Genomic DNA, 14,752 nt, shown 5'->3' with positions numbered 1-14,752 from the left:
GAACTGGATTTCAGAGCACATAGGATTTTTTCTCTCTCTACTCTCCAAATCACCCTGAGTTACAGGTTTTCAGCCTGATGAAAAGAGCCAACTTTTTTTATTATTATTTATGGTTTGCCATACACAGTCATTTTTCTGTTCCGCAACATGAGATACAGATTTAGGGGAAGTGACTCCAGTCATCAGTTGTGTCCACAGGTCAAAGTTATGACATCATAACATTAAGCACTGTCACTTTAATCAATCCCTGGAACAGGTGTTAAATCCATCATTTTTTTAAAGGCTTCCCAATAACAGAAATTTCTTTCTCATGGATTTTTCTTTCATCAGAAACTCCTGAGTGAAATCTGTCTGTGTGCATGACTTCTCTTGCTGTTCTAGAGCCACTCATATTGCCCTTTAGTTCCAAAAGATGTGCACAAATATAGGCAGGAATAAAAGCTCTGGCCCTGAAAGCAACATGAGTTTGTCATATGGATGGATCATCCCTTACCCTCTGCAAAACTAATTGCTCTGAGTTCAGCTCTATACTAATAAGCTTACAAGAAATACTCTAATAGGGGAAACCAATGTCTTTTTTAGACAAGTACTTTATCTCAGAGGCAACAGGAGGTGCTGGTTTGAGAGTATTCAGTCTGACCACCACACTTTTTGATTATTTTAGTGTCCCTGCCTCCCAGAATTCAGATTGTAATAGACCTGTGTGTGGTTCTGTGATTTTTTTTTTCTTTTTTCTCTTTCTTTTCTTTTCTTTTTTCTTTTCTTTTCTTTTCTTTTCTTTTCTTTTCTTTTCTTTTCTTTTCTTTTCTTTTCTTTTCTTTTTTCTTTTCTTTTCTTTTCTCTCTTCTCTTCTCTTCTCTTCTCTTCTCTTCTCTTCTCTTCTCTTCTCTTCTCTTCTCTTCTCTTCTCTTCTCTTTTCTTTTTCTCTTCTTTTCTCTTCTTTTCTTTCATTTCCTTTTCCTTTTTTTCCTTTTCCTTTTCCTTTTCCTTTTCCTTTTCCTTTTCCTTTTCCTTTTCCTTTTCCTTTTCCTTTTCCTCTTCCTTTTCCTCTTCCCCTTCCCCTTCCTCTTCCTCTTCCTCTTCCTCTTCCTCTTCCTCTTCCTCTTCCTCTTCCTCTTCCTTTTCTCTTATCTTTATCTTTAAACTTTTCTGGTTATCCATTGTCCCAACTTTGGACAAGGGCTGTATTAACTGAATATACTGAATGTTAAAGTGTTTCCAGGGATGGGTCATCCACAACAATCTAAAGAATATATCAATAACAGGAATATTTGAGCATTTTGTCACTCCTGATCATAATTTCATATATATATATATATATATATATATATATACACTTAGAGACAGTTGTGCACTGATCAAGACTGCATGATTTTTAGAAAGTCATACAGTATAATAGAATAGTAAGATATTGAGGTGTAAGCCAATACAATTGGAGTCTTTTTTGGCCTTAAATATGTAAACAGACTTCCAGGTTTTCAACACCAAGCAAGCAAAACCAGACTGCAGACATCTGGACTGAAATGTAGATTTTTTTTTAAGCTGCTGGATATGTAGTTTCCAGAAATATTCAAAATGAGTTATTTATTATCCTTAAAATGTACTTGCTTTTACATGAATGCATTTCAAACCTAAAAAGTTATTATGCTGAGTGTCATGATTATTGATTCACAATGATCTCTACCACAAAGCTTCATTTTAAAATGATGTATTTTTCCTAAGATCCTGCTTTGCAAACTGGTAAACTAAATATTTTGTGGATATTGTACACACCTCACAAGAAGAAATTCATTAATTCCTCAATACTCATTTCAGAATTCCATTGTTATGTGGTGACATTTTAAATACCTTAAATTTTTATCTAAAACCGAATTTTCAGGTGAACAGTCCTGGAAAGAAGGTGAGGTCATTGCTTGACTTAAAGTATCACTAAGGTCCTTTGCTACTGCTTATTTATTGACAAAGTTGACCAAGCCAAAAAAAAAAAAAAAAAAGAAACAAAAAGAAAAACACAGACAATTTAATTTAAAGTATTATACTGTTTTTCTGTTCTGCTGACTGTATTGAAAATGTATATTGTCACACCAACTCAAGACTAGCCAGTGAAAGTATACTGTGGAGTTATCCATGTCATACCTTCATCAGTCTGAGTGCAATTCCCCCGCCCCATGTCTGCTCCAAGACAGATAGGCACATGTCTAATTCCTGGTAGAATTCAGGAAGCAGATTCTCAAAGGTAGATATATCAAAGAAAAAGGTTTTAATCAGGACAGAACATAATAAGCACCAAGCCTTAAATCTGTGTTATGTAAAGGTAGCTTCCTAAGTGAAGCTATTGTTTCAAGAAGAGTGTCATGAAAACCAGTAGTTAGGAAAATATATTCAATGTATTTTTTTTTCGTATTTGTCACTAATTTTGTATTTATTCAAATTTGCACTACGTACTCATATGGTTCTTTTAAATCTTATTTCAAAATACCATCCTTGGAAGGTCATAACTGTAAATTAGGGCAAAGACAAGGCAGTGGCTGGAATAGTTATCAACACTTCTTAATGACTTCCGGGGCACAACAGAAACTGATAAGTGTAACTCCATTTGGAGGGGGGCCTGAGATGGAGTTCAGGTTCTGCATAAACCACAGGCTGATTGTACCTGTCTGATTAAACATGAAGATCATGGCTTAGAGGTGAGCCAGGATAAGGCTCCCTGGGGCTTCAGATGAAAACTCCATGAAAGAGAAGTGGTGCCTAGAGAAATCAAAAAATAAGGCCCAAACCAAGCATAAAGCCCTGCAGACCAACAGTGTTGCTTCATGTTTAATTTCAGAGCTGAATCTGAAAGCTTGTCAGATGAAGTGAGATTAAGAAGGAGACATTAGACAATGCAGGACTTATTTAGAAGGGGTTTTAAAAAAAATTCTTAATGCAAATATTAATTAAAAGAAAAACACAGCAGGCGATGCATAAGGGAGGAGTTAAACTATTATCAGTTTAACAGAAAGGATATTCAAAGCATTTGCATGTGGTTAAACCAGATAAAATTCTGAATGTATTGATGCTAATTTTCTAATAACTTGATGAAAAAAAAGATTTGTGGGGCTAGAACTGAAGAATTCAATGATGACTGTTTCCGTTCTTTTCTGAAATCCATTTTTATCTAAGAAAGTACTCTGTACTTTGGAGTACAGCAGACATAATAAAACTGGTTGTTTTGCTAATTATCCTACAACTTCATCTGGAGTCAAACTTTGACAATGTTCTAGTTAATCATTTGAAAATAGGTTTTAAGATAGAGCTTGAGATTTCGCTATTATTTAAAATAAGTAAACAGAAGTGCTCTTTTTTTTTCAAATCGTTTTCACTCTTGATGAGTGCTGTCCTTTCTGTCTTGACCTCTACAAATAGATAAGCCTTGCCATTATGTGAGTTTGTCCCTATCCAGAAGCTATTCCGTTCTGCAGCAAACTGTTGGCATTGACTTGTTCTGTGACCTCAAGTCACTGTTTCAGCAACTTGGTTGCAATTTTCTCCTCAGAAGAAATATTTTGTCAGTCTGTCTCACCATAGGTGATGTTCATTTATTGTAAAATACTTTTATACATTTCATTGAATGATACTTAAGGAAGTGGAAATTATTAATCTTAGAATCATGATTTTAGCATTTTACTTATCCTTTTTTATCCTCATCAAAGAGATCAATGTAAATCCTTTCTTTATCCTAAAGATTTACATGAATATATACACACATATTTTCATAATTTTTAGGACCACAAAATGATTTTAAATTACAGGGGGTTTGTTTCTTTTACACACTATGAAGTTAGACCAGATTTAGCCACCTGAAATATGAAGAAAATTAATTGCACTGTCTACAATAAGATGAAAACAGAATGGGTGATTCCTTTTCCCTCAATACTTTTAAGGGACTAAAAAATTTCTTCTGCTATAGATTCATATTTTTCCCTTCATGGCTTTCTGTATGTGATTCTAAATTTTTCATACGGAGTGTGTGGGAATCAATCCATGACCTCTTCCATTTCATAATTACTAGCCTTTACGAAGATGAATGCTTTTACATGTTCTGTGAAACTCATCCCAAGACACTTCCGTGATTTATTTTGCTTTCTTGCAACAACCCTCCTTCCATTTGCTTCAGTGACAGTGTATAAAGAAATACTTGTTCCCATGCCAAATTCCTCTTTAAATTAATTTTCTTGTCCACACCTAATTAATATAGGTTTAAAATTAAAGGCAAATATACACAGTTATTTCTTTTATTCAGTTGTTTTACACAGCACATACAATCTTTTTTTCTTTTTTTTTTTCTTAATTATTGTTTTAAAGGAATTTTAATGTCACCATTTTAAATACAAATGTTGCAATGGTGGAGAGAAAAGGAAAACAAATGCTTTCAATATTTTATTTTTCATTTCTTAATTTGCTCCTATCAGTCAGCTACCTGACCCAGTTGTATATGAACATTTAATGGTCTGTTACCTCCTGGTATTTGACAGTATTTATTCATCAGAAATGCTTATTAAAAAGAAAAATATGTTTACTTCCACAATCCCTGTAAGACTGAACTATCAGAAGAGCACAATTTTTAAAGGTTGCATTAGTACTTGCAACATTTTTATCAGTTTGATATATTAGTGTTTAATTCCACTTTAACTGCATAGAAGTTGTAAACCAGAACTTTTCTATAAGAACCAAATTTATTCTCAATATTTGGAAATGTAGTTTATTTCAGCTCTTAATTGGAAATACGTAGTAACGGCTAGAAATTCGAAAGGCAAAAATGGCTACAGGTGCTGACAAAAAGCACAAATTTTAAGTTAGGTATATTATTTTTATGAGTGCTTGAGTAGAAGTATAACAATATCCCACTTAGTATCTCTGTCTTTGTCATTGTTACGCATTAGGAAAAATTAAAGCAATCGATTTTGTCACAAATTCAAGCACTGTTCACCAAGTTGGTAACTAGTAAATATTTTGGTTCTGTATCTTCCTCCATTTCATCATGTACCCTGGTATACCATTCAGCCCAATACTTCATGGCTACTGTCATTATATTCCAGAGCTTTTGTTTTGTAATACTGTGTGGGAACACCTCATACACAGACATGTTCTGAGGGAAGCATCACTAGAGAAATGTTGGCAATTACAATTTATGGATGGAAAAAATGAAGTAAAATTTATATAAAACAAAAATATAATCAAATTTTATTAATAATTATTTCCACCATTACCAATTAGTTTTATGGCAGGAAAGGGGCTAAAAATTAATTTTTGTAGCTGAATCAACCATTCCAAAAACCTCTTTGAGATTCTGTTAAGAGTTTTATAACTTAAAAAAGGGCGAATTGGTTCCATTTCTCTTTAGGGTCCTCCTATGAAAATGGAGTATACATAACAAACTTTCTCTTCAGTTAAAAAACTCTGTTAATATTATCACCCTGGTTGTCATTTCCTTGAACTCAAAATTTGACAAAAACAGTTATAGTGGCTTCCATCTGAAATAGGCATACTTGTCTCTGAAATGTGAAGCAAGACAGGGATGAATTTGGAACTTCTGAAATGTTCATGGAGGCTGTAATGCTTTCTTATTATTTTTACTACATTCTGCTGTGTAGAAACAGAAAAGAGGCATTTCAGCAGTTTCTTGACCCTAGACTGATGTAAGCGTGAGCAGAAGTTAGCCCAGCGTGTTTGTGCTGCTACAGCAGTATATATGGTTACATACGTGGTTGTGTATTTACAAAAATTATGAGTACACAGGTTCCTCTTTTGATTGATACCCAGCATAGTGTTAAATTGGCCAATTACATGGACCAGACTAACATTGTTTTTCATTTTCCAGAAGACTGAAATGTGTGATGATTCCTGCAATAGACAAGATTTGATGTATCGGGCACATACAGGAAGAAAAGTCTTGCTGTTCTTGGCAGTTGTTTGTTGACAGCTTCCCTATTTGTTGTCAAGACGACTATTCATAACTCTCTCCATGACAGACAAGTCATTGCACAACACCACCCTCTAATGCTGTCAAATTGACCTTTTTAGGGAGTCACATTTTGTTTTGCTCTGATGAGTTTTGTACTCTATCACCAGGCTGGCAGGTACCACTAAACCACAATATAGTCAAAGCACTTACCCCCTCCAGAATTGCTCCCATAATGTAATCAAGGGAATAAATAAACAGCATAATGAAAAATATCTCATGAAATACATTTTCCTCACCCTCCCACCTTTTCATGCACAATAAATGATTGCCTGATAATAGATAATGATAGGTCTGCAGATTGCCACTGGTCTAATCTTCTTTTCCCAGGCTTAAAGCTGCAAGGTCTAGAAATACCAGCCAATGAAGTTGTAACAAGATAGGACTATTCTATGCATTACAATTTCCTATTGTGCCAAGTTCCTGAGCCAGCCAGATCTTCAAGCCAGACCTTCTTAGGCCTTTTCGCATAAGGAGCTTGACAAGAACAAGAGACTTTAAAGCTCAGAAAAGCCACTGTTTATTAAAAAGAAAATTATATTTTAACTGGCAGCTGGAAGTTACCGCTGCAGACAAAAGAGAACTCCATTCTCTGTGCCCACTATGTCTTTAAAACAGGTGGTTTTGCTTCAAGCCTTGTTTTTTTATTAGCTTGTCAACATTCTCAATCCCAGTGAACTCCACAGGGGAGGCCTCCATTGTGCAGGCCCCCGACCTCCATTCCTGTTTTCTGGTCCGACCCCCCTGGTGCTCTCAGCACACTCAGGACATCCCCTGGGAAGCTGTGACTAAGCCAAGAGCAAGCATGGAGATGAACTGTAAGCTAGACTCCACACCTTTACTGCTAGGTTGGGGGTTGGGTGTTGGGTGAGCATAACTTTTTCCACACCTGGGAGAAGCATGGAGGGAGAGAGGGAAAAGGGAAAAGAATTGGAGAAATATTGCTGGTTTGCCTATGTTGAATTGTCTTGCATTGACTTTGGCTTTAAAAGTAGGTTAGTAATTTTTTAGATGCCTGCATTTTTGCTATGGATGAAGTTTTCAGTTAGTGTTGCTAAATTTTCAAAAATTATGTCGTGAATTCCCCTTTTTCCATTAAATATCTATAAAGGCACATATTTGGTAGCTTCCTGTTATGTTCTTTTAAAATTGAAAATCATTGCATACTAGATGTTCTGTCACGAAAGAGAGGGAAGGAGGGACAAGGAAATGGAAAAAAAAAAGGGAAAGGAGAAAGGGAAAAAATGATGATAAAAGGTTTGAGGACTGCCTCATTTCTTATGTTTCTGGATTTATTTTTTGGTTCAGGTTTTTTCTGGTTTGTTTGTTTAATTTTTTCCCCCAAAACCAGTTTAGCTGATTTAGCAGTTGAACTTGGAAAACTCACACAGAATCCTTGAGAACAGGACAGAGGGGGCCCTAAAGTGGTATACAGCCTCCATCCTCCAGGTAGGATCAGTGTCAACTTTCTGGCATGTGGTTTTTTTTTAGTTTGGCATGAAAACCTCCAGTATCAATATAATCCTGTCTCTCTGAGCATTCTTTACCTAGTACTTAACTGTATTGACTGTATTTACCATCAATTTTTTTTTCCTGCTGATGACTGTAAATCAACCTTATGAAAATATGAACCCAACTTCTTGTCCTGAACATGACAAGAACTTCAGATTGTTTTTTTAGCAGTCTTTTATGTAGTTGAAGACAGAATCTGACAGATCTCATGACAGCTGCTCTATCTGTACCAAACAATGCCAACTCACCCTTGTTATTCATGTCTTTGAAGCTTCTGATCATTCCAGTTGTTTTCAAAAATAAATCTTTTTTTATGTGAAATATGATGTTCAAATTTGACAGCAAAATTCTAGCTTAGGCCCATTATTGCAATGTAACATTCAAGATACTTCATGTTTAAACTGTTTATACTTGGGTTATGCGTGATGTGATTACATCTCGTCACTATTTTTGAAACTTCAGTCGAAAATGTATTTAGGTTGTCAGAAATCACTGCTCTCCTTCCTCCAAAAAAAAAGAGTCCCTTGTGTTTGGCAGATGTAACAGTTGTCTTTCATCATTTTCTTCCCTGGCCCTCCAGCCTCCTTTTTAAAATAGCAAAATTTATGGAAGACTTTGCTTTTTTTTATTTTTTGACAAAAGTATATTTTACTTCCACCAATTTTTCAATAAGGCTTATGTTGGAAGCCTTCAGAATACAAATTATTTTTAAACAAGTAAAATTAAGGCTCCTTATTGGTCTTTGCAATTAAGTTATTAATGTACCTAAGACAGAGTCTTGTTGTGGACTTTTTTAACACTTTTTTTTCTGTTTGCCCATTTCAATTTTAGCTTTATTTCGGTGATTCATCTGCTTAGGGATATGGCTGCTTGAAGCTAGATCAAATGTTTATTGAAAAAATGTGCTAACTGAAGAATGCAGTGTAAGTGGAGATGGTTTATTAATTTATGAATCAAAGAGGTTTTCTCTTTTGTATTTTTTAAAATATTGGTCAGACTCTTTTTCTTATTCCTTTGGTACTTACTGTCTTTATTTTTCTTTCCCTTTTAGCTTTGATACATCATTATTTCCTTGTATTTATTTAAATACGAGGAAAGCTTGAGGTCTGAGAAAGGAAAGACAAAAGGAGACCCTACTAATTTTTCTTCTTTTATTTAATCTTAATATATTGGTTATACTTTAGGAACAGAAATTCTAATGAAAATATATTATTAGATCTTCTTCAAAGAAGAATTTGATTTATAAGATGGCTTTGGGATACTGTGCACACTTGAAATTCTGAAAGGATAGTGCACCTCCCATCCTTATAGGTCACTCTTAAGCTGACTCTGTAGAGGGGAAATAGCAAATGCTGTAAAGAAATCTTATGGAAAAATTACATAAATTGATTAAGGTCACAAGTAAAAAAGTAAGTTCTCTGTCACACTCCAAACACAAGATTAAGATAATTCAACACACAAAGAAAATAATATCAGGCAATTATTAAAAACTACTGTGGAAGAGAACATTATGCTTCAGGATGGAGCAACTAAGGTTACTGCTGATTTGGGCACTGCGGTGTTGCCAAGAGCCAGCTTGTTTGGGTAACCCCTGGGGGCTATAAGCATCTTCCTTCCAAACTGCTCAGAGCAGAGACTGAGTACGGCCAACTCCTCAGCAACATGTTGAGAGGACATGAATGAATGAGTGTAGGACTAATGAAGGAAGGGCTTTTTAATACACTGCTTTGCATATGAAGAGGGAGCCTACTCTGGACTGGTAGGTGTACCAAAGACAGACAGCAAAGTAATGTGAAATAATATTTTCAGCCATTAGAACTTTTACCATGTATATTTACAAGAAAATACTATCCATTCCATTAAATAATAAGAAAAAACTCCAAAACCGTTCAGTACAAAGGGGCAATTGATTGAAATTTTATATAAAAAACCTAGTCTGGTGAGGTTGGCAATTGTTACATTAAGTTCTTCTGGTTTTGTCTGTCTTTTTTCTTATAAGATGCACTGCTACAGCACACAACCTTCCTTGTGGAAGTCTGAATATTTATAAACGCAGATTACAAGAAATAAATGGTTGCATATGTTGTACTCTGCCCTTCCAAAAACCAAACCAAACCAAACACTCTCCCCCCAAAAAACTAGCTTCTTATTATTTTTCTTTTCACTTTATATTTCTTGTTAAGACACACAAGCAAATGTCATGAAACAAATTTCTTGCTTAACTGGTGGTAGAAAAGAGATATTTCTTCAGTTTGCATCCAATTTAAATGCCCCTTATGACATGCAGAACCTAGTTCATTTATTTTTATGGAAGTTATTAAACAGGAGGTTATTCATGAACAGCTAATTTTGAACAGTGACATTTATTTTGTGCTTGATTTTGTATTTCCCCCCTTATTATGAGAAAGAAAAGTTGCAGGTGGTGTGAAAAAAAGTTTTTATTCTTGTTTGTTCTTTCTTTTTAAAATTCTGGAGTACAGCAGGTGTTTGGTTGTAAAGTTTTGTATGTCTGACATATATGGCATGGTACTTCACACATTATCTGCCCATCAAGATTAGCAGACTTTGATTAGCAAAATGCCTGTTTGATATAGGGAGAGAAGAGCTTCCATGTAAAAAATGTAACTGAGTGACTTAAAGGAGGAAAAATATCATCTCTTGAAATCACTTCAATATACTGCTACAAAACATAAAGGACCATGTTTTCCAAAATGGCTAATGATTTTGATCAGGTCTATTTCTTCTTGTCTAGGGAAATTTCATAAGGACTGGAGTTAATGGTATTTGCCATTTTGCACGAGTAATGTCCATTCAATGGGTATCAGGTAAGTCATTTAAAAATGGAGACACATAAAATCAATATTATCTTCGGAAAATAAAACTGATTTTCCCTCAAGGGAAAATGGTTAGAGCCTTCAGTGCAATTAATGAATGTTGTCCTCATCAACATTTTAATACTTCCTGAATTGCTAGTCCTTTTTTTTTAGGTTATTATCTCTTTGGATTGTTTGTTAGGAAGTGAGTACATTTTGTACACTTTTCTCATATACAGTCAGTGTTTTAATTTTCATATCTCAGGCTCTGCAAGGGGCTTAAAGTCAGTATCAGCTAAGGGGCTGGATCTATGGCCCCTCCCTAATGAAAGAAAAGGAGATCCCAGATATGACATACAGTGAGGTGTTTATTTTCCCAACCACTTATTTCACACAAAAAAAAAAAAAACAAAAAACCACAACAGTTTTTTTTCTTCCTTTAAAAAGAAATTTATATCATAAATTTAACTCTTAATACATATTATAATCCACTTTTCCCATTAATTCTTAGTAGGCAGAATCAGGTTTTACAGTTCCTCTCACTACATCTTCTGAAAATTCCTCACATTAGTGATCTGATTGAGATATTCAACAGTCTCACTAAGCGACAGGCATTTTGAAAGAATATGGCCATTTTTATTTTCTAGAATTTATTTTTTCTTCTTGGCTAATTTTTTAAATAGGACTCTATTACTGCTTACCTTACATATGTCTGACTGAATATTTCACTTGTAAACTCTCCAGAACAATGTTTATCTCCCTATGCATTTTATAAATGACATGTAGCAAGATGGATCTGCTGGTTTGTCTAAGAATTTCCTGAATATAATTTAGAAGGATAAGAAATTGAAGGATACCATAAGCAGTTTCTGCATTTTTACAAGCATGAGTAGTAGGACCTAAAAAATTTAGAGACTCCCTATGCACTTATCTTTTACATTCACCTGTATTTGAGACAGATGAATCCTCTGAGTTGGCAGCAGGAAAGAAAGATATGAGGTGGACATACTGTAAGTTGTCTGAATTTACCTTGACTCCCATCACATTCACAAAGCAATTGTTCTGCATATATCACCCATCCTTGAAGGGTGGCTGCCAACCATCCAGCTATAAAAATTACTATTTAAGATGATAGCACCTCAGATATGAGGGAGAAACTCCACTCCAGAGACCCTTGAAACTTAGTAGAGCCTGAGCACAAGGAGTCTTCTCATAGGGGCCAGACAGATTTGGATGGTCCAGTGGTCAAAGCAAGTGTCCAGTTGCCCTGATGCTGATCTGAACTGGATTGGGGTCTTAGCAGTGAGAATGAGAGGTGTGGGGATGTCACAGAATATCTCTCCATCCTGTGTACCCCTCCTTCTTAGTAAACAAATTTTATCTCATTATGTCATACCAAATGATTCTTCCCCACTGCCAATAACAGAATGCACTCATAACAAAATAAAATATCTATAAATTAACATTAGTAACAAAATACAATCAATGACCACACAGATAAAAATTTTATGAGAATTAAAATAGGGTGGGAAAATGAAGATTTTAATATTATGACTATTATCCCCTAGAAGTTTATTTTCTGATAAAGTTTCTTAATTCAGTTTATTTAAATTTTAATACTACATTTGTTATTCTACCCCAGTAGCCCTTCTGCATGTGCATATCAATATTAAAGAGGGGATAGATAGGAATGCTTGCTATGAACTAGTCCCCATGGGTTGGAATAAAAGTGCTCTTACTTCACACATACCAGTTTGCTAATTACCATCCCTTTGAGGAGGAGAATAATAAACCTGCGATTTAAGCCTTTCTCAGAACAATGTTGTTCAATGAAGTTGTTGGGGTGTTTTTTCTTTCTTTAAAAAAAATTCCTTCTTTGACTTCTTGTTGTAGCATCTCCCTCTTGGTGCTGTATGTCACATGTACCTAGGATAATTTGAACTAACTCAAAATGAATTTACCACAGTTTTATACCACTGAGGACAGAACTGTGATCATTTCATCATGTTATAAAATTAAAAAACAACATGGAGTTCATCAGTTCAATGCAACTCCTATTTGGAGCACAGGATAATATTTGGGGTGATTTACATCTGTTTAGAGAATCTGTGTTTAGTGATGCTGACCTCTCTCAGGGGTCCTTCTGTAATATTTTGCAGTGAAGTGTAAAAAATATCAATATGTAATTGTAAAATGTTGTAAGAAGTGAAACATCTCAGATCCAACTGCTCTACAGCCAATTGAGTTTTCTTCCTGGACTTAAGTCCATGGTAGTAAGGTCCAATAGCTTTTAGTTAGTTTGGAATAAGTAAGATGCAAATTTACCTTACTCTGGTAAGTTTGCATCTGTTGCAGCAAAGCATGTAAGCATTCCTTGAGTGAAACAGGGATGGTGGTGATGGTCTTGATGTAAGCTTAATTTATTTGAGTCTTAAAGTGGTTTGAAGTCTTTCATCTATATTCAGTGGGACTGAAATTGGAAGCAGCTCTTATGTTCAATATTTATTTCTCCTCTATGACAGATTTCTATTTTTAAAAAAATCAGTCTATTTCTGTGAGTCTAGGTAGAAATTACAGCTAAGGAGTTTGAATTATTGTGTACCTTTTTCTTTGTTTTCTTGGCAAGTCTACTCAATATTAAATAATACTTGTAAACAAGTTGTTTTTAGAAATATCTCTATGTGATTAATTCACCCTTTATTGAAGACCTTTTTGCCTACAATAAACCTTCCTATTTTGCACACTGATAAACGGATTTAGCAATAGGATTATTTGCCTTCGTCTTACTTCTCCTACTTCAAGTCAGAATTTTTGTCACAGAAAACAACTGTACAGGTGTTGGTATGAACAAGGTCAGAATCAAGTTCATAGTTACGAGGGTTGACTTCTCTGACATTTGTTTCTTAATAGAGAGAGATGATTTTTGTGTTTTCTGGTTATCATGTCTGCCATGACCAGAGATATTAACTGATGTTCAAAAATATCTTGGAACTTTTGTATACAAATGTCCAAATCGGTTTAGTAGCTAGGCACCTGAAAATGAGACAGCTACCTGACAATAAGAGCTAGTGACAACATGGTGGATGAATGACAGAAACTGGAAAGGGCATTTATTCATTTAAGCCATTAAGATCAACATTTCCTTAATTGTAAGTCATTCTGGGTGTATTCTAGATCTCTGATATTCTAGATCTTGATAAAAATTACTAGACCATAAATCAGATCTGTGGATGGTGAGACACCAAAGGGCTAAATATCTAGAAATCTCTGAGTTGCATGTTATCAGAGAAAGTAGGACTGAAGACAACTGGAATTCAGAGGTGCCATTGTCGACAACATCTGATGTAGACAGATCTCAAAGAATGCAAAGCCCTTCAAGTCATTAAGTAAAATTTTTGGTTTATTTCATAAATGACAAAACTCAGATTTTTTTCCCTCAAACACTACACCCCTATTTGGAATCATGGATAGACAGCAATTTTATTGTTAATAGAATTGTATATTTCACTTGAGGAAGGACACAGCCCAGTATACTGGTGAATGCCACAAGGTAGACGAATGAAATCATAACTTTTCTATCCTCTTATCTAATATTTATGTTTAACTGTTCAAAAAGTGATAAAACTTGCATGGGCATATGTAATAAGAAATTAGAACATTTTAGTCTGAACCGTTTCCTTCTTTTTTTCACTGAGCTGCTTCATTTCTCTCACAGCTTTGGACAATCATGGAATCTCAGGTGGTCTGTGGTGTGCTTTGACTTAATGAGAAATTGGGACCACTGCCACACAGAAAGCAAAACAACTGTGTAGAAGGTGTGAAAATAGCAAGGGTGTTAGATGCATCACCTTTAAAGAATCCTTGAAACACAAGGCTTACCTTGCCCACGTATTGAGTGTCTGGACCTGTGTACTCCTCCAGCAAGAAAAATTGATTCCACATCCAACCACGCTTGGTGCGGTGCAGTGTTTTTCCATCATTCTCTGACAATCCTGTTATCCTTTCACTGTGTGAGTGCTTGTTAGTCCTTTTCTGGGATGGCGTCATATGAATCACATAAAACACAGAGCTCCAAAGCAAAACTGTCAGAAAGGAGTGAATCCTCATCATTTCCACAGATGCTGTTAGCCTCCACTCCTCTAATAATTCACCAGAAAAAAAATTTTCAAATGTTGTATTCCTCTTGTAAGAACCTAAGGGACAGAGGAAAGTGTTTGTGTAAGCTGAAATAACTTTCTTCGCTAAGGAAACAGGAACACAGTCTAGTGATCACAACAATAACCCATGGGAATGACAAATAACCATGAAAATTACTCAGAGAGTTCTGAGTCAAGTTCTTTAACATCTTTTTTCATCTTATATTAGTTCACTCACACCATATATAGACATTAAGTTAAAACACAAGATAGTAAAATATTTTATCTGA

General features: G+C 35.0%; 1 protein-coding gene across 1 annotated transcript in view; it reads right to left on the bottom strand.

The window, feature by feature from the left end:
* The window catches only part of LOC309582968 (cadherin-9), a gene marked incomplete at both ends in the record, with an annotated part of 68,302 nt that extends 53,866 nt beyond the window's left edge, over nt 1–14,436 (bottom strand). Inside the window, one exon of the mRNA XM_082298412.1 lies at nt 14,206–14,436. Coding sequence (XP_082154538.1) covers nt 14,206–14,436 — 231 coding nt within the window. The remainder of the gene's footprint in view (nt 1–14,205) is intronic.
* Between the last annotated feature and the right edge of the window lie 316 nt (nt 14,437–14,752).

This window comes from Coloeus monedula (assembly GCF_965178545.1).
Source record: "Coloeus monedula genome assembly, chromosome: 1".
Lineage (NCBI taxonomy): Eukaryota > Metazoa > Chordata > Aves > Passeriformes > Corvidae > Coloeus > Coloeus monedula.
The sequence above is the reverse complement of the archived record's forward strand: the minus strand, read 5'-3'. Positions and strand labels throughout refer to the sequence as shown.